A 25084-nucleotide genomic window follows, 5' to 3' on the forward strand; every position below is an offset into this window, starting at 1 on the left:
TAAAAAAAAAAAAAAAAAAAAAAAAGAAAATTAATCTTGCCTCTTTTTTGTAAAGCATAACCTGTGTAAATTATTTCATTACAATAATACAAAATTTAATGAAGTCATCTGTTATTTGCTTCAATTTACTAAGATTTTTAATTAAAATGTAATACAGTTATCATACATTAATTTAACAAATGCTGCTAAGTTAAATCAACACAACTCAGCATACTGCCCCCCTATATTGGTTACAGAAACCCAGTTTAAACAACAAAGAATAAAAGGTACCCTCAGATCTGACATCAGCTTCTTGTCAAGGGTCTGCTCCAAGAAATGAGAACTGACTTGCTCCATAGAGCCCTATAAAAAGAAAGAATCCAGAGCATATAAAACAACTTTTATGATTTGAATATTATCTTAAAATTCAAAGTCTGTAGCCAATTTAAGTGCATAAATATAACATTATTCATGACAGTAAAGATGCTATGGGTTCTGAATCATCAGGAAAATAAAAATATTAGCAGCAGCTAACACCTAAATAGAGCTTACTATGTGTCATGTACTATGCTTTTTTTTTTTCCCCTGAGATGGAGGTTTGCTCTTGTCACCCAGGCTGGAGTGCAGTGCCATGATCTTGGCACACTGCAACCTCTGCCTCCCAGGTTCAAGCGATTCTCCGGCCTCAGCCTCCCAAGTAGCTGGGATTACAGGTGCCCGCCAACATGCCTGGCTAATTTTTTGTATTTTTAATAGAGATGGGGTTTCACCAAGTTGGGCAGGCTAGTCTCAAACTCCTGACCTCAAGTGATCTGCCCGCCTCGGCCTTCCAAAGTGCTGGGATTACAGGCGTGAGCCACCGCACCCGGCCACTATGTGTCATGTACTATTCTAAGGGCTTTAGACATATATTAACTCGTTTAAATCTTCTGTAACTATAACCCTGCAAAGTAAATACTATATTAGTCCCATCTTATATAGGGAGAAAAAATATAAAAAGATTAAGTAACACATTGACGGCCACAAAGAGAATAAATTCCAGAGCCAGTAGATATATCCAGGCTTCAAAATCCTTTCCCTTAACGACTACTCTCCACTCCTTTTCATTCTTCTTTCCATTCCTCTGTTCATTCATTCATGCATTCAGTTAAACAAATATTTAGCAACCATTCAATTATATGTCTACAGTTACCAGAAACAAGAATACAAAAATAAAAAGACAACAGCTCTACACTCAACAATCTCACAGACTAGTAAGGGAAACTGACAAGAAAAGAGATTACTGCAATATGGTATGAAATGCTGTAATACATATCTATGAATGATGCCATGGGAACGGAGACAACAAGCAGGTACAGGCAGGGAGAGGTATACTTGGAGAAATGAAAATCACAGTGCAAATGCCAAGTGAGAAATATTAAGTGATTTTATGAATGGAACATAAGATAGGGCTCCTGAAAATGAGACAGTACAGATAGGATAATAAAGAGCCTCATTTGCCATAGTAAGGGATTTGCCTTATAAATAATTATTACATAATCTCTGTTAAACATCTAATGAGCTCAACAATGTATAAAATATTTTACTTACATTTTTCAAGTTTATTCTTCCCAATAATCCCATATACCTCTCATTTCCATTTTCTAGATGAGAACTGAGGCTGAGATTAGGCAACTTATTCATTTCAAGTAAGGAAGGACATAGATTTATATTTCATAAAGCCCATCTTGCAACAGTATGACTAATGGACCATAAGGAATCAAAATGAAAGCAAAAACACCAGTTTCAGAGGCTGCTGGAGCAGGTCCTAAACATTAAGAAATTTATCTGAGATCTTCTCTAATTCCTAATAAACACGGAAATGCTTATACAGGCTCAGATCTTTTCTCTAATCACATTTTCCAAAGAAAATTATGTGTTCTTGGGGAATGTCCTTACTCAAGTTAACACCTTTCCTATGATTCCACAAAAACAACTGCTGTACTATTTTGACTAAAGTAGTTTCAAAACCACTTTTTCTTTTGGTACATAGATCTAAGCCAATGTCATAGCTAACATCCATTTTTTAAATCCAAACAACAATTTTATAAATAAGAACTATAAATGCTTAAGACCTCCTAAATCTCTCTCTAGTTTTACTACCAGCATTAGCTGTTGGCTTTTTCCTACTAAAATAAAAGTTTTCATGACTTCACAGTAAGTTGCTTCATCCATAATTCCCAGTGCCCTCCTCCAATGCCCTCAGCTGAGCGCTCATCCAACACAGCAACACAGAGGGAGTACTATGCAAATCTGTGCCCCGCCAAATTAAATATCATTACTTGAAATAAATTTTCAATGTAACCTAAGAATAGGTGAAGCTTTCCATTTTAAGTCTACAAACACAAAGAGCCCTATAGCATAGTAATCCACTTGAAAAATGGTGAGATGTCTATTACTGCAGGACCAGTGGAAATGGAGAAGGGATGGATTTAGGGATGTCAAGAAGGCAGAACTGATATGAGTTGGTAACTCAATGGATGTGAGACACAGAAAAACTATTCCCACATTCCTCTGGTTCATGACTTAGCAGATGATAGTATCATTTATGAAAACATAGAGAAACAGATTTGGACCAAAAAGATAATGAGTTCATTATAAAATGCACCTTACAGGCCAGGCACGGTGGCTCACACCTGTAATCGCAGCACTTTGGGAGGCCAAGGTGGGCAGATCACGAGGTCAGGAGATCAAGACCATCCTGGATAACACGGTGAAACCTCGTCTCTACTAAAAATACAAAAAATTAGCCGGGCGTGGTGGCGGGCGCCTGTAGTCCCAGCCACTGGGAGGCTGAGTCAGGAGAATGGCGTGAACCTGGGAAGTGGAGTTTGCAGTGAGCCAAGATCACGCCATTGCACTCCAGCCTGGGTGACAGAGCAAAACTCCATATCAGAAAAAAAAAAAAGTGCACCTTACCAATCAGAATAACAGCTACATTCTGGTATACTTTAACCAAGACAAATATGTTTAGATTAAGATGGAATCTCTCCAACTGTACTACTAGCGCTACTTAACAACCTAAATTTAGGTAGTTAATGCTATGAAAACCTTACTTAACACTAAGAAAACCATTTCACCAGAGAGCCTTATTAAATGTATGTGAAATTTAGATATGGATATTTAAAAATTATCACACCTGCTTTAAGAGCAAAAACTGCTCAGTTAGTATAAATAACATAAGTCTATGCAACTAGGTGATAAGTATATCAGACATAAAACTGCCACTAACTAGGAATATCTGCATTTACCCTGGGAAAGACCAGTCATGGGAGACTTACAGGCACAAAAGCCTATAATCTAACAGTCTGAAAGTGTTGTAATTTTTAAGGTCAATGACTTCTTAAAGCTTATAAAAGTAGTGACTGTATTCTAAATAGTCCCATGAATGCGCTTACTGGGACATCAAGTTTCTTTGCCCCACAAATAGGGCAGTTATAAATAAGTAAAAGCTAACCTCTTTTACATGGTTTTGAATTTTCTGATATAATTTTTCATCCTGCTATAAGCCAAAGGGATTGGAAACTATTCACTTTTTAAGCAAGAGGGACTCGAGTTTACAAAGCTAAGTTGTTGCAGAACCTGGCTTCTGTTTTCCTCTCCAACTTACCTCGTTACAGATCCCCTATATTGAACACTACCCCCAACTAGGAAGCACTAAACTGCTTGTAGTTTAGTATGATATTGCAGCTTAGTATATTGCTATGCATGATAATGTACTGCTTTTATATCCCTGCTCATATTTTCTCTTTCCCTGCATCACTACCTAGTTACTCATCCTTCAAAACTCAGTTCAGAGATCACCTCCTCCAAGAAGCCTCCTGTGGTTGTGGTTGGTGCTCTTTCCTACCAGTACCAGGTATTCTTATTCACTGATTAGCTATCCCTGGCCACCTGACTATCAACTTTGTTGAAGACAGAAACTGTCCTCAGTGTTTGTTGATTTGCTGAACAGGTGATCTAAAGATTATACAGGTTGAACATCCCAGTTCCAAAAATCTGAAATCCAAAATGCTCAAAAATCCAAAACTTCTTGAGTACCAACAAGATGGTAGGAAATGTTCATTGGAGCATTTCAGATTTTGGATTTTGGAGCATATTTCAGATTTGGGATGCCCAACAAGTAAGTATAATGCAAATAAAATATTCCAAAATCCAAAAACAAAATAAAATCCAAAACACTTCTGGTCTCAAGCATTTTGGATAAGGGATACTCAATCTGTATGCAGATTTGTTTTTTAAAAAATGGCTTACTAGAGTTACCTGGCACATATCACCCACGACAAAAAGGAACAAAAATAACAAATAACTATATTTCAACTAAAATGACTATAGATACATGCTGCTGAGCACCAGAGAAAGGGCAAAATCCCTGTGGAGCATGAAGGCTTCAAGATAGCACCACAGGGAAGGGAGTGAGGCTTCCTACCTACCACACTGTCTCCCTTGCCAAAATCAGCTTAAAATCAGAGGAACTTCTTACAGGGAAAAAGTAAGCTGGAGATACCTATCAGTGGTCCCCACTGCTGCCACAGGCACCAGCAATTCTTGATAAAGGAGAGTCCCTAAGTCATCAGTGGCCACAAATCCAGTCTGGAGAGTAGCCAAGAGATCATTCAGCTGTACTGCCTCAGAGTGGGAGCCCACCTTGTCCTAAGCTGCTGTAGCATGGCACCAAGTTGAAGCTAGACTCACTACTAGTATGCATCCTGCCCTGGGGACTAGTAGCAACTGACTATCTTCATCCCTGAGAATCCGCCATCATTCTACCATGATCACACGATGGCCTGCAGCACCATAACCCCATCCACATAGAGTCTAGGTCAAACAGAGTGACCATGACCACAGCATCAGACCCCACACAGCACTACCAACCACCCAGAAAACAGGCAGACCTGCACAGCAAGGAAGCCATCAAATAGACAGCTGGCAGTGCTTTACCCAGCACCCTTGTACCATATAAACATCTGGGCTGCCAAGCATGCACATGCCAGTACTCAGCCAAAAAGCCAATCCTGCAGCAGCCCTACTGCCTCTCACAACCCATCACAGAACCACCTGCCCATGCCCTGCCTGATAGCTGGTAACTCAGTGGTCCTGTCCGCTAAAACAGGCCACGATAGAGTCCCACAGCACACAATCCAATCCACAGGTCCTGTGGTAGCCCTGGCCCCCCACCATAGACTGCTGCCAAACTGCCCAGCCCCACTGAGCAAAAGCACTTGAGCCCAGCCCAAAGTAATAGCCAACCAGGCAATAGCCCCATCTCCCTAGATAGCCACACAGCTGCCCAGCAGGCTGCCCCAGCAAAAGCCTGAGCCCAGCACGACAGCCACCACGGCAGTAACTACTGCCTCCCTGGAAAACCAGATAGACAGCCTGGCAGCCATTTTAGCCTGCACATGCCGCGCCCAAAATCAGCTTAGCAACCTCACTTGCCCAAAAATCAGCTCAGCACCCTCATCTATAGCATCACCATCGCAAACTCCCATAGCCTAGGCAACTGAAGCAATTGCAAACATCACTGACTAGGAGTATAGCTGAAGATTATAGCTGAAGCTGACAAGGAGTGTTACACCACCCACTGAGTCCACCCAGAACCAAAGGCAACACACCATACCCAGCTAATACCCTAAAAACCATCTGCAGGAAAAAGACTGTTACTATATATTAGCTACTCAATAAAATTGAAAAGAGCAACTATTCTACTAAATGCACAGATATCAACATCCAGTATCTTGGACACGATAAACGAAAATCAAGGAAACACGACACCCTCAAAGGAATACAGTAAGTCTCCTGGTTGGGCGCAGTGGCTCACATCTGTAATCCCAGCACTTTGGAAGGCCAAGAGAGCCAGATAGCAGGAGCTCAGGAGTTCAAGACCATTCTGGGCAACATGGCAAAACCCGTCTCTACAAAATATACAAAAATTAGTCAGGTGTGGTGGCATGTGCCTGTAGTCCCAGCTACTCAGCAGGCTGAGGTGGGAGGATCACTTAAGCCCAGGAGGAGAAGGTTGCAGTGAGCAAGATCTTGCCACTGCACTTCAGCCTGGGTGACACAGCAAGACCCTGTCTCAAAAAAAGAAAGCAAAAGAGTCTCCAATGACAGACCCCAAAGAAAAGGACACTTACAAAATGCCTGAAAAGGAATTCAAAATAGTGATCTAAAGGAAACTCAGTAAGATACAAGAGAACACAGACAAACAATTAAATGAAATCAGGAAAACAATTCATGATCTGAATGAGAAATTCAACAGAAATCAGTATCATAAAAAAGAACCAAACAGAAATCTTGGAGCTGAAGAGTTCAATGAAAAAAATAAAAATAGTATATAATTGAGAGCTTCAGCAATAGACTAGGATCAAGCAGAAGAAAGAATTTCTGAACTTGAAGACAGGTCTTTTGAAATAACCCATTAAGGGGGAAAAAAACAAATTAAGAATAAAAAAGAAAGCCTTGGAACATATAGGACATCAATAGACAAACAAATATTTGCACTGTAAGATTGCCTGATGGAGAAGAGATAGAGAAAGGCACAGAAAACCTACTTGACACAATGACAGCTGAAAACTTGCCAAGTAGTGGGAGAAATACGGACATCCAAATTCAGGAAGTTCAAAGGTTCACAATTAGATTCAACCCAAAAAGATCCTCTCCAAGGTACATTATAATCAAACTATGGAAAGTCAAAGACTAAGAATTTTTAAAGCTGCCAGAGAAAATTGTCAAGAGAATCTCCATTACCATCAACAGATTTCTCAGCAGAAACCTTGTAGACCAGGAGAGAATGGGATAGTATTAATATATTCAAAGTATTGAATGCTACAATTAGAAACAAAAGGACAATAATCACTATCATGACAACACACAAAAGTATAAAACTCACCAGTAAAGGTAAACTCATAAATCAAACAGATCAAACCACAGTGATACAATATGTCATGCAAAATTTTCAATCTGCTAGTATGAAGATTAAATTCAAAATGGTCAAAAACTACAAGAGCTACAAATAGTAGCTAAGGAACACATAACAGATGAATAAGAAAATTAAGGCAACAAAAATATAAATTGAAGAGGGGAGAGAAAAAGTCTAGGGTCCTTTTATGTAACCAAAGTTGAGTTGCTATCAGCTGAAAACATTCTATTATAACTGCAAGCCTTTTTTTCCCCCTTGAGACACTCTTACTCTGATGCCCATGCTAGAGCATAGTGACCTGATCATGGTTCACTGTAGCCTCAATCTTCCAGGCTCAAGCAATCCTCCCACCTCAGCCTCCTGGGTAGCTGAGACTACAGGTGTGTGCCATCATGTCCAGCTAATTTCTTTTTTCTTTATTTATTAGAGACAAGGTCTCACTATGTTGCCCAGGCTAGTCTCAAACTCTTGAGCTCAAGTGATCTGCCTCCCAAAGTGCTGGGATAACAGGCAAGAGCCACCACACGGGCCTAAATAAGACTCTGTAGTAACTATGTAGAAAAAAATTATAGCAGATACACAAACAAGAATGAGAATGAAAATAAAGCTTAGTCCCACAAAAACCCACTAAATCACAGAGATAAACAACAAGAAAGGAAGACAAGAACAAAGGATCTCCAAAAGAACCAAAAAGTAATTAACAAAATGGGAGGAATAAGACCTCATCTATCAATAACAATCTTGAATATAGCTGGGTGTGGTGGTTCATGCCTATAATCCCGGCACTTTGGGAGGCCAAGGCAGGCAAATCACTTGAGGCCAGGAGTTCGAGACCAGCATGGCCAACATGGCAAAACCCATCTCTAATAAAAATGCAAAAAAAATTAGTTGGGCGTGGTGACACACACCTGTAATCCCAGTACTGGGGAGGTTGGGGCATGAGAATCACTTGAACCCGGGAGGTGAAGGTTGCAGTGAACTGAGATCACACCAGTGTACTCCAGCCTAGGTGACAGAGTGAGACCCTGTCTCAAAGTAACAAAAAAAAAAAAAAAAAAAAAGAAGGAGGAGGAAAAAATCTTGAATATAAATGGATTAAATTCCTCAATTAAAAGGTACACTACAGCCTGGGCAACAGAGCAAGAAAAAAAAAAAAAAGGTACACATTGGCTGAATAGATTCAAACACAAAATCTAAGTACACATTGCCTAGAAGAAACATACTTCACAAGCAAGAATTAAAACATATACCAAAATCAACAGTATGCAACAAAAGCAGTTCTAAGAGATAAGTGTACAGCAATAAATAGCTACATCAAAAAAGAACAACCTAGTTTTTAATTTTTTTAGAGACAATTTCGCTGTTGTCCAGGCTGGAGTCCCCAGGAGTTTGAGGTTGCTGTGAGTTATGATTGTGCCATCGTGGAACCGCACTCCAGCCGAGGCAACAGAGCAAGACCTTGACTTAAAGAAGAAAAAATAAATAAATAAAATCTTGTAATTTGCAACATCGATAAACCTGGAGGACATCATGTAAAGTGAAATAAGCCAGACACACAAAGACAAATACTGCACAATCTAAAACTTAAACATAAGACCTAAAACCGTAAAAACCCTAGAAGAAAACCTAGGCAATATCATTCAGGTCACAGGCATGAGCGAAGACTTCATGACTAAACCACCAAAAGCAATGGCAACAAAGCCAAAATTGACAAATGGGATCTACTTAAACTAAAGAGCTTCTGCACAGCAAAAAAAAAAAAAAAAAAACTATCATGAGAGTGAACAGGCAACCTATAGAATGGGAGAAAATTTCTGCAATCTATCCATCTGACAAAGAGCTAATATCCAGAATCTACAAGGAACTTAAACAAATTTCAAAAAAAAAAAAAAATACCCCATCAAAAAGTGGCCGAAGGATATGAACAGACACTTCTCAAAAGAAGACAGTTATGCAACCAACAAACATATGAAAAAAAGCTCATCATCACTGGTCATTAGAGAAATGCAAATCAAAACCACAATGAGATACCATCTCACACCAGTTAGAATGGCGATCATTAAAAAGTCAGGAAACAACAGACGCTGGAGAGGATGTAGAGAAATAGGAAAGCTTTTACACTGTTGGTGGGAGTGTAAATTAGTTCAGCCATTGTGGAAGACAGTGTGGCGATTCCTCAAGGATCTAGAACCAGAAATACCATTTGACCCAGCAATCCCATGACTCGGTATGTACCTAAAGGATTATAAATCGTTCTACTATAAAAACACATGCACACATATGTTTATCGCAGCACTGTTCACAATAGCAAAGACTTGGAACCAACCCAAATGCCCATCAATGACAGACTGGATAAAGAAAATGTGACACATATACACCATGGAATACTATGCAGCCATAAAAATGGATGAGTTCATGTTCTTTGCAGGGACATGGATGAAGCTGGAAACCACCATTCTCAGCAAACTAACACAAGAACAGAAAACCAAATACTGCATGTTCTTACTTATAAGTGAGAGCTGAACAATGTGAACACATGGACACAAGGAGGGAAACATCACACACTAAGGACTGTCAGAGGGTGAAGGGCTGGGAGAGGGATAGCATTAGGAGAAATACCTAATGTAGATGACAGGTTATGGGTGCAGCAAACCACCATGGCACATGTATACCTATGTAACAAACCTGAACTTTCTGCACATGTATGCCAGAACTTAAAGTATTTTTTTTTTAAATTGATATCATAGAGGCAGAGAGTATAACAGTGGTTACCAGACACTGGGGAGGGGAGGGAGTAGGAGAGAATGGGAAGGGACTGGACAATGGATACAAAAAGTCACAATTAGGAGGAATAAATTCTGGTGTTCAACTGCATGTAAGGGTGACTATGATTAACAGTAAAACATTGTATATTACAAAATAGCTGTAAGAGAGGTTGTTGAAAGTTCTCATGACAAAGAAATGACAAATGTATGAGGTGATAACTATACTAACTATCCTGATTGGATTAATATACAACATAGATGTGTATCAAAACATCAACTTGTGCCCCATAAATATATACAATTACAATGCGTCAATTTTTTAAAATTACTAAATTTTTAATTAAAGATTATACACAAATCACTTTATCACAGGTTTATCTACTGGAGAGCTGGAGTAGGGCAGCTTTACCTCTTAGCTTGCACAGAGATACTAATAAACCAGCAGGGCCTTAACTGGCCAATCCCAATGTGTAACTGGATGCTCACCAGGAAAGGATTATATATGGACTTTAGATTATGAGGTTTGAAGTCCTCATCTGTCATTTACTATCTGTGTGGTCTTAGACAAATTATATCACATTCCTAAATTTTAATTTTGTTATTTATGAGTAATACATTTACCTCAGAGAGTTTAAAAAGATTAAAAATTACTTGCAAAAGTAAGCAAATGAGTTAGGAATGTGTGCTTGTATATAAAGAGAAGTGGGTTAATGTTTATGTGTGAATGTGTGTGTATTTATGTGTGTATGTATGACTAAAAATGCCTCACTTAGTAGGCCAGAAACTCTATACATAGTAGTCATTATTATTATTATCAGCAAGATTAGAATGATTACTATTTCTGAATACAAACATAATTACTTATATAATTTGAAGCTGTTCAGATTTAACAGGAAATTACAACACAAGGCATGTGACTCAATTTAGAGTCATTCAAGTAGAAATCCTTTCAATATACACGTTATACACACAACTTTATGCAAATAAATTTCAGATCCTATAGAGTACAAAACTGAAAATTTTGAATGATTCTTACTTTAAGGATTACTTTTTAAAACTGCCTACTCAGGTAAAAATATATCATTAATTCATTCCTCTAAAACATCTTTCTCCTCCCCACTCCCACCTAGAGTTCATTGTAGATCCTCTGTAAATGTTGAATAAAAGGATTTGATGAATGATTAGATTGTTCTGAATTTAGAAAGTTTTAAAATATGAATTCAGAAATAAAATCAGTAACAGTTAGCTTGTTTAACTCTACTATGCACAAGATTGGAAATACTCCAATTATCCATTACTACTATATTTCATGAAAATGCTTCACACAGGTTTCAGCAAATACTCCCATAAATACTGGTCACAGGACTAAAGCTATCACCAGATCAGTGTCCAGTACAGTCAGATACAAAGCATTCAACCAACAATCTCACCAAGAGTAGCAGGGCTGGGGGCACTCAAAGGGGAAGTGTCCAAAAAGAATCACAGATTTTCCTGCTGTGACATGTATACAATTTTTTATAGATACTTACATATATTTATACACTGTGCCCCCACCCATCCTACATAGTATAATACTTTTTAGTTTATAAACATTTTCATAGACTATATCTCATTTGACCATCATGAAAACACTACCAGGTAAATACGAGAGATATTAGAACCCCACTTAACAGATGAGGAAACTGAGACTAATATCAAATGACATATACAAGGTAACACAGATATAAAATAAGTTCATTAGGTCAACACTCTATTACAAGACAATTTTATCCCTTAAAAGTTAAATAATTTTTTTTTTTTTTTTTTGAGACAGGTCTTGCTCTGTCGCATAGGCTGGAGCGCAATGGCACAATCTCGGCTCACTGCAACCCCCGCCTCCCAGGTTCAAGTGATCCTCCCACCTCAGACTCCAGAATAGCTGGGACTACAGGTGTGTGTCACCACGCCAGGCTAGTTTTTGTATTTTTAGTAGAGACGGGGTTTCACCATGTTGGCCAAGCTGGTCTCGAACTCCTGACCTCAAGTGATTTGCCTGCTTCAGCCTCCCAAAGTGCTAGGATGACAGGTGTGAGCCACTACATCTCAGCCCAAATGTTAAATTTTTTTTTTTTTTTTTTTTTTTTTTTAGATGGAGTCTCACTCTGTCGCTAGGCTGGAGTGCAGTGGCGCGATCTCAGCTCACTACAACCTCTGCCTCCCGGGTTCAAGCAATTCTCCTGCCTCAGCTTCCCGAGTAGCTAGGACTACAGGCGTGCGCCACCATGCCCAGCTAATTTTTGAATTTTTAGTAGAGACGAGGTTTCACCATGTTGGCCAGGATGGTCTCAATCTCTTGACCTCGTGATCCGCCCGCCTCGGCCTCCCAAAGTGCTGGGATTACAGGCGTGAGCCACAAAAGTTAAAAATTTTTAATAAATGTGCTGAGTCCTCAAAAAGAAAACACTAGAAAAGTACCAGGCTAAAAGTCACAAGATCAGGATCTGATCTCACTCTACAATTTTCTGTCTGTATAAGCTGGATAATTTACTTAACTCCTCAGAGCCTCAGTTTTCTCATCTAGAAGATGATAACAGCATTTAAAAAAACATTAAAAAAAAATTTTTTTTAAATAGAGATAGGGTCTTGCTGTGTTGCCCAGGCTGGTCTTGAACTCCTGGGCTCAAGTGACCCACCCACCTCGGCCTCCTAAAGTGCCAGGATTATGGGCATGAGCCACCATGCCCCAGCTGGATAATGGCACCTATCTTGCAGGATTACTATAATGAGAAAATGTATGTAAAGGGCCTCCTTCAAATTATCTAAAATAGCAGTCCCCTACCTTTTTGGCACCAGGGTTCAGTTTCATGGAAGAAACCAGAGAGGGTGGTGGAGCAGGGTGGTTTTGGGATGAAACTGTTCCAACTCAGATCATCAGGCATTAGATTCTCACAAGGAGCATGAAACCTAGATCCCGCACATGCTCAGTTCACAATAGGGTTCACACCCCTATGATAATCTAATGCAGCTGCTGATCTGACAGTAGGCAGAGCTCAGGCAGTAATGCTTGCTCTCCCACCACTCACCTCCTGCTGTGTGGCCTGGTTCCTAACAAGCCATGGACCAGGACTAGTCCACAGCCCAGGGGTTTGAGCCTCCTGAACTAGGACATAACAAGTGCTTAATAAATGGGAAAAACTTTTTTTTAAATTATTTTCCTTTTTCTCTAGGCTCTGGCTATCTCGGTTCCTAATAGGGTTAATAGAATTATGTTTTAAGATTCTTTCTAGTTCTAAAAGGCTATTTCTCTACAGGAGAGTGAACTATTTCTTTCTATATTAAGAAATTCTGAGGCCAGGTGCGGTGGCTCAAGCCTGTAATCCCAGCACTTTGGGAGGCCGAGGCGGGTGGATCACGAGGTCAGGAGATCGAGACTATCCTGGCTAACATGGTGAAACCCCGTCTCTACTAAAAAAATACAAAAAACTAGCAGGGCGTGGTGGCGGGCGCCTGTAGTCCCAGCTACTTGGGAGGCTGAGGCGGGAGAATGGCGTGAACCTGGGAGGCGGAGCTTGCAGTGAGCCGAGATCACACCACTGCACTCCAGCCTGGGAGACACAGCGAGACTCCGTCTAAAAAAAAAAAAAAAAAGAAATTCTGGGACTGGGAATAGTGGCTTAAACCTGTAATCCCAACAATTTGGGAGGCCAAAGCAGAAGGATCACTTGAGCCTAGGAATTCAAGACCAGCCTGGGCACAAAGCAAGACCCCATCTCTACAAAAAATACAAATTAGCCAGGCAGGGTGGCACATGCCTGTAGTCCCAGCTACTCAGGAGGCTCAGGTGGAGGGATCGCTTGAGCCTGGCAGGTCAAAGCTGCAGTGAGCTGTGACTGCACCACTGCACTCCTGCCTGAGCAACAGAGTAAGACCCTGTCTCAAGAAAAGAAAAAGAAAAAGAAATTCTGGGGTTTTAAATTCAGGTCACACTGCCCCATCTGTAGTTTCTCAAAATGTTTGTAAAAACTTAACAAGCAATGTGTCCATTTAAAAAAAGGATTATTGGCCGGGTGTAATGGCTCACATCTATAATCCCAGTACTTTTTGTTTTTTTTTTTTTTGAGACAAGAGTCTCCTCCTTGACGCCAGGCTGGAGTGCAGTGGCGTGATCTCGGCTCACTGCAACGTCTGCCTCCCAGATTCAAGCGATTCTCCTGCCTCAGCCTCCCGAGTAGCTGGGATTACAGGAGTGCACCACCATGCCCAGCTAATTTTTGCATTTTTAGTGGGGACGGGATTTCACCATGTTGGTCAGGATGATCTCAATCTCCTGACCTCATGATCTGCCCGCCTTGGCCTTCCAAAGTGCTGGAATTACAGGTGTAAGCCACCACACCTGGCCTATAAGCCCAGTCTTTTGGGAGGCTGAGGCAGGAGGATTGCTTGAGGCCAAGAGTTTGAGACCAACCTGGGCCACAAAGGCCCTATTTCTACATAAAAGAAAATAAATAAATACATACACGCATACATACATACACAAAAAGTATAACTTACCAACAGTTTTGCTGCCTGAACACGAACCACCCAAGAGCCATCACTGACCATGTGACAAATTTTTCCAAACGCATCATCAACTAAGCGTATTTCTTCATTAGAAGAAGGAATTGGGACAATGCTAAATTAAAAGAAAATAAATGAAATCACTTAGAACAAAACATGATCCTAAGTCTGCAGGCTCAGGCCAGGCACAGTGGCTCACATCTATAATCCAGCACTTTGGGAGGCCCATGCAGGTAGATTGCTTGAGCCCAAGAGTTTAAGACCAGCCTGAGCAACATGGCAAAACCTCATCTCTACAAAAAAAATACAAAAATTAGCTAGGCATGGTGGCATGCGCCAACAGTCCCAGCTACTTGGGAGGCTAAAGTGGGAAGATAACTTTAGCTCTGGAGGTGAAGGTAGAAGTGAGCTGAGATCACACCACGGCACTCCAGCCTGGGTGACAGAGCAAGACTCTGTCTCAAAAAATAAATACAGTCTGGGCACAGTTGCTCATGCCTGTAATCCCAGCACTTTTGGAGTCTGAGGCAGGTGCATAACTTGAGGTCATGAGTTCGAGACCAGCCTGGCCAACATGGCGAAACCCCCTCTCTACTAAAAATATAAAAATTAGCCGGGTGTGATGACACACGCCTGTAATCCCAGCTACTCAGGAGGCTGAGGCAGAAGAATCACTTGAACCTGTAAGGTGGAGGTTACAGTGATCCGAGATAGTGCCACTGCACTCCAGACTGGATAACAGAGCGAGACTCTATCGCAAAAAATAATAATAATAAACAAATAAATACATAAGTAAGCAAGGCTGCAGGCTCAATAAACTGAGAACAGTCAATGAAGACTGACACACACGAAAATGATAACTGAATAGTTCAAATCCTAGAATGATTAAATACAGTTCAGAATAAACAAATCACTCTGGGAGTAAAAACCAACTCTTTCAGTTGCGTTGCAAATTATGCTTTTTTTTTTTTTTTTTTTTGAGAGAGGGTCTCACTTCTGTCACCCAGGCTGGAGTGCAGTGGCATGATCACTGCTCACCACAGTGTCAATTTCCTGGGCTCAGGTGGTCCTCCCAGTTTACTCTCCTGAGTAGCTGGGACTACAAAAGCATGCCACCACACCCAGTTAATTTTGTACATTTTTAGTAGAAATGGTTCACCATGTTGCCCAGGCTGACCTCAAACTCCTGAGATCAAGCAATCCACCCGCCTCAGCCTCCCAAAGTGCTGGGATTACAGGGGTGAGCCACTGCACCCAGGTGCAAATTTTCAATGTACTGAATAAAAGTGTGTAACCCACCAAAGGGTCAGCCAGGTGTGGTGGTTCACACCTGTAATCCCAGCACATTGAGATACTGAGGCAGGCAGATTACCTGAAGCCAGGAGCTTGAGACAAGCCTAGGCAACATGACAAAACCTCATCTCTACTAAAAATACAAAAAATGAGCCAGGTGTGGTGGTGTGCACCTGTAATTCCAGCTATTTGGGAGGCTCAGGCACGAGAACTGCTTCAACCCAGGAGATGGAGGTTGCAATAAGTTGAGATCACATCACTGCACTCCAGCCTGGGCCACAGGGCAAGACTCTGCCTTTAAAAAAAAAAAAGAAAGCATGTAACCCACCAAAGGTTCAAAGATTTATGAAATTATCAAAAACTAGCTTCCACCGAATATTTCATATCCTTAAGCTTATTATCTCCTATAACTGAACTTCTTTTTTTTTTGAGAGAGAGTGTCTTGCTCTGTCACCCAGGTTGGAGTACAGTGGTATGATCTCGGCTCAGTGCAATCTCCACCTCCAGGGTCCAAGCAATTCTCCTGCCTCAGCCTCCCTAGTAGTTGGGATTACAGGCATGTGCCACCATGCTTGGCTAATATTTTTATTTTTAGTAGAGACGAGGTTTCACCATGTTGGCCAGGCTGGTCTCGAACTCCTGACCTCAGGTGATCCACTCACCTCGGCCTCCCAAAGTGCTGGGATTACAGGCACCACCGTGCCCAGACTGAACTTCTATAAATACAGTAAATCTCAGAATAAATCAAGATAAAACTTACTCGTCAATCCAGTCCTAAAAAAAGAGACAATTTACAGTTAGTCCTTTTCTTTGTATGTGTCTAAGTCCTAAAACACTACAAATGGAGCCTACTCCTACAGGTTTATTAATTCATTCTGGTTTTCAAATTTTGGCAGTTTAATGAAGAGGAAAAAACACCTCTTTTTCCTATACGAGGAAAAATAAAATATTCTATAAATATTTATAAATAAAATATAAAGAAATATAAAGAAAATATTCTATTTTATACAATATAATAATATTGCCTACCTCCTCAAAGAATCACTGTGAAAATAATAATTTAATTGCTGTGAAAATGTTTTTAACCAGGAAAACAGTACATAAGAGATCACTATTCTCAAACTCATCTGGTATCTTTATCTGGCATTTGGCACAAACCAAACTAAAATGGGTCCCAAACAACTTTAAAGATTTTTTTGTAAAGTACTGAAAACCATTTAAGAAAGATATTCCAATTTCTTCACTTATAGATGACAAGGTTAGGACCAAAGAAGTGAAGTATCTTTCCAAGGGTGTACAGAAAGTTCCTATCAGAGATGAAAAATGAGGACCAGGCAATCTGATTTTCAGCCCCTTACTCCCCATTGCCTTCCAAAAATCTAACCAACATTTCTTTTCTAGAAGTGGGCTTTCTGCACGGTGAGAGGAGAGGAAAATGGGTTCACAATCAACAAAAGTCAGCTTACACCCACACTGACCTTTCAGGATAGAGCTGACTGACAACCCAGATAAGCTGGACTGCAGCACTGCGCACTTGTTCATAGTCATCAGAGAGCAATTTACAGGCCTGCAAAGAAGAATTCCAAAAGTCTATTAGCTCTGTGTCCTCTCAGGCAATGTTTAAACTATTTTCAAAGTGAAGATAGGGTGGTTGGATAAGGATGCCCAGTAAAATACTTGTGTGTGGTTTTAACTTCTTGAATCTTTGCCGAACAATGAATCTTGACCTCTGTCAGCTGCTCTGGCTATATTCTGACTAGGCACCCTCCTACCCCAAGTCTGAAAGGAGAATCACAGACTGACGGCATAAAAACATTTAGAATAGCATCAAACCCAGCAAAGCATGCTGGGAGCCCACAGTACTATTTTCACAGGCTCAAATACCAAATATGGGTTTTTCCCTCCACCTGTAAAAATCAAAGCACACACTTCTCTTTACTTTGGTCTGAAATCATTGGCCTCCATTTCAATCCACTCACTCTTTCTGGGTAGCTCCATACTCCCTAAATACTGATGGCTCTGAATAACCTACCCTCAGCTCTGATTTCTCCTTATCTCCAGACCTTTATAACTACCTATGGCTGGAATTCTCTTCATGGATGTCCCATCCAACTTTTATACTCCACACATCCAAACATGAACTCACTAAGGAACCAAATTCTACCTTATGTCTTAAATCCTACACTATCAATCCATCCTCACTCCCTTGAGGCTCTCATTACTGCTTGTTTAGACTACTCTTATGCCACCAAACATCTGAATCAGCCAACTAACGTTCCTTCCTTCCTCTGAGTCCTTACTATCCAAGTTTCCTTTAATTATTTGGCTTCCCGCATAGTTTTCCTATACAAAAAGAGGGCGATGGTCACCCCACCACAAGCATTCTGGACCAATTCTACTTCATTCAATAGAAAAATAAACTTGGTTTACACATCCGTGATAGGGGTTTGGCTAATTATCTTCTTCCCATGAGAGATAAAACCACTCTTGGCAGACTAACAAAACCTAATCTCTGAACATGAATTTAGATTGCCTGTTACCAGATTCAGTCAATTATTCTCCAAGAGAAATATAGCCTTGTAAGGCCTTTTGGTTAGGCCCTCAATCAGCTTTTCCACAACTTCATTATGCCTTTCTTTACCGCTAATACTACATTCATGTGACTTTTTTTTATATGATCCTATGGTTTTGGTCGCCCTTCTCCAGACACACTCTAGTTTGTGAAGTGTGGTGCCCAGAAATGACTTCATGTATGGCCCAACCAAGCAGTGATCAGCAAGACGAACACGTTCCTTATTCTAAATGCTACACTTTTCTTCAGGTACTCTCACACTCATACTGAGTTGTAAATCCTCCTAAAAGTCCTTTTCACACGTACTACTGCTATTTAATTACATAACCTCCATTCTCTTCCTGAAAAGTATGTTTTGAATATGACTTCACATCCATCCCAATCAACACTGCCACTATTAACCAACGAAGTCCTTAAGTTTTCAAATTCTGAGAACCAGTGTGCCACCCTCCCAGCTTCACGATACCTCCTCCCCTTCCAGACAGTAATCATTTAAAGTACCTGATTATAAATTGTTTGGTGTAATTTCAGTCCTCTTTCATGGAGCTGCAACTAGATAATAAATATATAGCTTAAGTGCTTGGGAGGAAAAGAACAATATTTCCAATGTCTCCCCACAATCTCACATATTTTCCCCTACTGTATCAGGCTAACATGGTTCCATTTAGCCAAAATCGGTGCTATATAAATAAGAAACCTTGTCACCTTTCAAGAGAAGCATTCGAGCGTTTCATAAATCTAACCCATGGACTGTCCCAAGAAGGCATTAGAAAAATATGAAATAATAATATGAAGGCTAAAGAAAAAATGATTAACACCACCTCCCCCTATTATAATATTATACCAAGTCATATCCCTCCAAGTTGAAGGAATTATAACAGGTTCCTACTGTGCTTTTCATGTTTCATAAATACACATGAAAGCTACCAGAGAAAGCCAAAAAAAAAAAAAGCACAGTTGTATACAGGGATGTGTGTCACTGAGTTCTGTGAGGCCACCACCAATACCTTCCTGAAAGTATATGCTGAAGGATTCACAATGTATCCAAGGCAGCACTAGCTATAAACTTAAAAAACAAAAATGAACACTAGCCCCAACTAGTTTCCATAATCACGTTTACCATGGCTTTTATAGCTGCTGTTCTGACACGTGGGTCTTGGTCACTGAAGTAATCCCCTATAATCTTCTGGACATCTCTGGCAGCTAGGCCTTCTGCATCTTTTGTGACACTTTTCTCCAAAGAGCCAAGATTGCCAAGTAACTGCAGGCACTTATTTCTTACACCATGAGACGTATCTGTAAGATGCTATCAAAAAAAAAAAAAAAAAAAAGAAAAAGAAAAAGAAAAAAAGGACATGATTAAGATATCTTAACAAACACAGACAAAACCAGAAACAAAAGCATTGCATCAACCTTAGGGGTGATTTCAAGCCCTACATTCTCAGGACAGTCTGTTTAGCATCATGTTACTTGAGTATGTGTCTTCTCAAAAAAAAAAAAAGAGTCCTTAGAAAATAAAAGTCCTAGTTTTTCATCTTTGTATTCCCAATAGCTAGTACTTTGCCTTGTATAGAGTAAGTACTTTAAAATTCGTCCCTGAATTGCCTTTTACTTGCTTTCAAATTTTAAAACAAGACAAAAATGTATAAATTTTTTAAACTTTTAATATCCACAGAAATATGCAAAAATCTTAAGTGTACAGCTCAATAAATTTTCACAAATACACATATATAGCAAGCACCCAGATTAAATAGTATATAACCAACACACCAGAAATATCCCTGATTCCTCCTCCAAGCAACTACCTCACCACACCACCACCAAAAATAGCTACTATCCTGACTTCTAACACATAGGTTCATTTGTTTATTTTTGTACTTTATGAAATCAAATAGTATCTGGCTTCTGTGGCTTAATATTATGTTTGTGAGATTTATGCAAGGTATGGCAGATAGCAATGGCTCATTTATTCTTGTTACTTATACAGTATTCATTTGTAAACACATGAAAATCTATTTAGCCTTTCTGTTGATGAATATTTAAGTTATTTCCAGTCTTTGGCTATTTTGAATAATGCTACTGTGATTATTCTTGTATGTGGCTTTTGGTGTACATGTTCACATTTTTGTCGGATATACATGTACAAGTAGAATTGATAGGTAACAAGACATGCTTCAGCTTAAGAAGATACTGCCAGTTGGGTACAGTAGCTCATGCCTATAATGCCAGCACTCTGGGAGGCCAAGGCAGGAGGATCACTTGAGCCCGGGAGTTCAAGACTGCCCTGGGCAAATGGTGAAATCCTGTCTCTACCAAAAAATACAAAAATCAGCTGGGTGTGATGGCACATGCCTATAGTCCCAGCTACCCAGGAGGCTGAGATAGGAGGATCCTTTGAGCCTTGGAAGTGGAGGTTGCAGTGAGCCGTGATCATGCCACTGCACTCCAACCTGGGTGACAGAGTGAGACACTGCCTCCAAAAAAGAAGATACTGCCAAATAGTTTTCCATAATGGCTGTACTAATTTACATTTCCACCAGTGCTGCATAAGTGTTCTAGATGTGCCACATCCTTGTCAACATTTAGTACTATCAATATTTCTTATGTTAGCACTTCTCACCGGGAATTTTAATAAATTATCAGTTTTCCTCCTGCATTACCCTAGTCCAATGCTACTAAAACAAGCTATATGAATAATACAGTAACATATATTAAAAATACTTTGAAGACATGAGATTGTACATGAGGTAATAAAAAAGGTACAAAACTCTGGATTTCAAACTTCTTTTGACTAACATCCAAAGTAAGAAACATACATAATATTGCAACACAGTACATAAAAACACACATACACCAAGTTTAACAAAACAATATTTACCTTATAGCTTGTGATTTACTCTGATATTTATATTTCATTTTCTTTTTCAAAAAAAAAAAAAAAATCACGTCTGAAGAAATTGGTCGCATTACCCACTGAAGGATCATGATTCTCAAAGTGAGTCACTAGTTTGGAGAAAAGTGAATGGGATTTGGCCAGCTTGAACAACACAGCGAGGCCCCATTTCTTTAAAAAAAAATTTATAGTCAGGTATGGTGGCACACACCTGTAATTCCAGCTACTCAGGAGGCTGAGGCCAGAGAATTGCTTGAACCCAGGAGGCGGAGGTTTCAGTGAGCCGAGATCACGCCACTGCACTCCAGCCTGAGCAACAGAGCAAGACTCTGTCTCAAACTGCGCCCCCTAAAAAACAAAAACAAAACAAATGAACTATTTATATTTAGCATAAAAACATCATTTCTCATGACTAATCTGTTGATTGCACCTCTGTTACAAATACTTTGATTTTCAAGCATCAAACTAAATCCTTCCAGCTTCTGTCAACCAGGCAACAATAATGCACAATCAATGTATTACTGCACACTGAATCTTAGCCCAAAAGAGAGTCTCATGCTGTCAGGGAAACAATTACAGTTTTATGATGTCCTTCCCCTACAGGTCACTTCTTGCATCAAGGTTACCATCATTAAGAACTGCTTTTCTTTATACTGTTGGATAAAAACTTATTAATTAAAAAAAACCTGCTAAGTATCTGCAGATGCTGCTTTGGTGTTACACACTTTGTCAGGCCATTGAAGTATATTAATGGAGCAAGTAAGCAAACCACATCCCCAATAATAGACCAATAAAAATAAACTAGTTTACAATTTTGCTATATATTTAAAAAAATGGTTCTGCATATCAACAAAATCTGAGAATGAAGTTGAGTAAGACAAAAATAACATACTGACCCATTCAGCATCGATATGGATTTTTTTTTCTTATGAGATAAGGGTCTCGCTCTGTCACCCAGGTTGGAGAGCAGTGTGGCGATCACTATTTACTGCAACCTTGGCCTAACAAGCTTAAGAGATATTCCCACCTCAGTCTCCTGAGTAGCTGGGACCACAGGTGTGTGCCATGACACCTGGCTAATTTTTAAAATTTTTGTAGAAATGGAATGTTGCCATATTGCCTAGACGGGTCTCAAACTCTTGGACTCAGGTGATCCTTGATATGGATGGTTTTTTTTATTTTTATTTTTTTTGAGACGGAGTCTCGCTCTGTCGCCCAGGCTGGAGTGCAGTGGCTGCATCTCAGCTCACTGTAAGCTCCGCCTCCCGGGTTTACGCCATTCTCCTGCCTCAGCCTCCCGAGTAGCTGGGACTACAGGCGCCCACCACCTCGCCCAGCTAGTTTTTTGTCTTTTTAGTAGAGACGGGGTTTCACCGGGTAAGCCAGGATGGTCTCGATCTCCTGACCTCGTGAACCACCCGTCTCGGCCTCCCAAAGTGCTGGGATTACAGGCTTGAGCCACCGCGCCCGGCCGATATGGATGGTTTTTAAGGACAGATGACAACTTGGTGTATTCTGCATGCAGATTCTAATGGATACCCTCTTTTAACAAGACCTTTGTTCTCCCAGAAAAAATCTTTACAAATAGGAAAGAAAGCAGAAGACCCTCAATTTCAGCTGTGCAAATGCTACACAAGAAAACTGCATTAATTTCCTGTCAAGTCTTTGAACTATGTCTATTCGTCTCTCAAATGAGGATTAGCTATCCAATAAGTAAAATGATTAAGGAGAGGATAAATGAGAAGAACTTTGAAAAGTATCCAAAAGCATGACTTTCTTCCTACTGTGATACAAAGAATACAACAAAGTAACATCCTGTATTTAAAAATTATTATAAAGAGACCATTTAAACTTCAAAAAATAATGATTATAGTATAACATAGTAAATAAAACAGGAGATGAATGGAAGGGAGGAAGGAATGAGGAAGGGAGACTGGAGGGAGGGAGGGAGGGAGGGAAGGAAAGTAGGAAGAAAAGAAGAGAGGGAGGGAGGGGAGGCAAGCTCTTTTTATGGTGATAACAAAGTCAGGAAAGATTTAATAACAGTTGCTAAAATGGTGGGTAAAGTTTGATGAGGAAGAGCATATTTACATAATCTCAAAGTATCTCTCCACAAATTATCTATTTTTGATTTTAATATTTTATTATTATAGTCATAATTATATATATTTATGGGATAAAATGTGATACGTTGATACATGTATGCAATGTGGAATTATTAAATCAAGCTAATTAACATATATCCATCACCTATCATTTTTTGTGGTGAGACATTTGAAATATTCACTTAGGTTTTTTGTTTCTTAAGAGACAAGGTCTTCCTCTGTCACCTAGGCTGGAGTGTAGTGGTACGATTACAGCTCACACAGCCTGGAACTCCTGGGTTCAAGCAATCCTCCTGACTCAGCCTGAGACTACAGGTGCACACCACCACGCCCAGCTACTTTTTTTACTTTTGTAGAGACAGAGTCTCGCCATGTTGCCCAGGCTGGTCTTGAATTCCTGGGCTCAAGCAACCCTCCCACCTTGACCTCACAAAGTGTTGGGATTACAGGTGTGAGTCACTGCACCTCCCTCCTCTTAGTTATTTTTAAATATTCATTATTGTGGACTATAGTCACCTGCTATGTAATAGATTTCAAAACCTATTCCTCCTATTCCTCCTGTTGAGCTGCAACTTTGTAACCTTTGACCAGCAACTCCCCACTCCCTCACTTTACTACCACTCCCAGCCTCTGGTGATCATCACTCTACTCTCTTCGAGTTCAACTTTTTAAAATTATACATATAAATGAGATCATGTGGCATGTGTTTTTCTGTGCTTGGCTTATATCACTTAGTATAATGTCTTCAAGATTCATACATGTTGACACGAATGACAGGATCCCCTTCATTTACAAGGCTGAATAGTATTCCATTGCATGTTATATACCACATCTTCTTTATCCATTCATCTGCTGATAAACAGGTTGATTCCATACACTGGCTATTGTGAACACTGATGCAATGAACATTGGAGTGCAAGCATCCCTTCAACATACTGATTGCAATTCCTTTAGATATATACCCAGAAGTAGGATGGCTAGATCACATGCTAGTTCTATTTTTAGTTTTTTGAGACCTTCATCTTGTTTTCCATAAATAGCTGTACTAATTTACATCTTTGCCAACAGTGTACGAGGGTTTCCTTGTCTCCCCATGCCAACACTTGTTATTCTTCATTTTTTTATAAAAACCATTCTAATAGATGTGAGGTGATATCTCATTTAATCTGCAATCTGCATTTTCCCAATGACTACTGATGTTGCACACTTTTTCATGAACCTGTTGGTCATCTGTATGAAGGGTCTGTTCTGCTCCTTTACCCATTTTTGTAGCCAGGTTTTGTTGTTGTTATTGCTACTTAGTTGAATTCCTTATATATTTTGGATATTAGCCCTTGTCAGATATATGGTTTACACTTTTTTTTTTTTTTTAAACCTCTATGGGTTGTCTCTTCACTTAGTTTCTTTTCTTGTATAGAAACTATTTAGTTTGATACAGTCCCATTTGTCTATTTTTTGTTGTTGTTGGTTGCCTGTTCTTTTAAAGTCACACAAAAAAATCATTGCCCAGATCAATGCCACAGAGCTTTCCCTGTGTTTTCTTCTAGCAGTTTTGCAGTTTCAGGTCTTTTGTTTACGTCTTTAATCCACTCAGTTCAAGTATGTATATGACATAAGGGTCTAATTTCATTCTCCTGCATATGAATGACCACTTGTCCCAGCATCATCTATTGAATAATTGTCCTTTACCCAGTGTGTGTTCCTGGCACCACTGTCAAAAATCAGCTGACCATAAATGCATGGGTTTGTTTCTGGCTTTCTATCCTGTTCCTTTGGTACTGTTTTTATGCCAGTACCATGTTGTCTTGACTACAACTGCTTTATATTTTGAAAACAGGGAATGTAATGTCTCTGGCTTTGTTCTTTTTGTTCAAAATTCTTTTGTGGTTTCATACAAATTTTAAAGATTTTTTTTCTATTTCTGTGAAAAATGATACTGGAATTTTGACAGGGATTACACTGAATCTGTAGATCATTTTG

General features: G+C 39.7%; 1 protein-coding gene across 1 annotated transcript in view; it reads right to left on the reverse strand.

Annotated features, from left to right (window-relative positions):
* Positions 1 to 25084, reverse strand: part of INTS4 (integrator complex subunit 4) — a 110643-nt gene that overhangs the window by 59359 nt on the left and 26200 nt on the right. Inside the window, exons 5-9 of the mRNA XM_025357625.1 lie at positions 19227 to 19412; positions 18608 to 18658; positions 17013 to 17101; positions 14236 to 14356; positions 271 to 342 (exon numbers count right to left, since the gene is read on the reverse strand). Of these exons, the coding sequence (XP_025213410.1) occupies positions 271 to 342; positions 14236 to 14356; positions 17013 to 17101; positions 18608 to 18658; positions 19227 to 19412 (519 nt within the window). The remainder of the gene's footprint in view (positions 1 to 270; positions 343 to 14235; positions 14357 to 17012; positions 17102 to 18607; positions 18659 to 19226; positions 19413 to 25084) is intronic.

The sequence above is a fragment of the Theropithecus gelada genome, chromosome 14, assembly GCF_003255815.1.
Source record: "Theropithecus gelada isolate Dixy chromosome 14, Tgel_1.0, whole genome shotgun sequence".
NCBI lineage: Eukaryota > Metazoa > Chordata > Mammalia > Primates > Cercopithecidae > Theropithecus > Theropithecus gelada.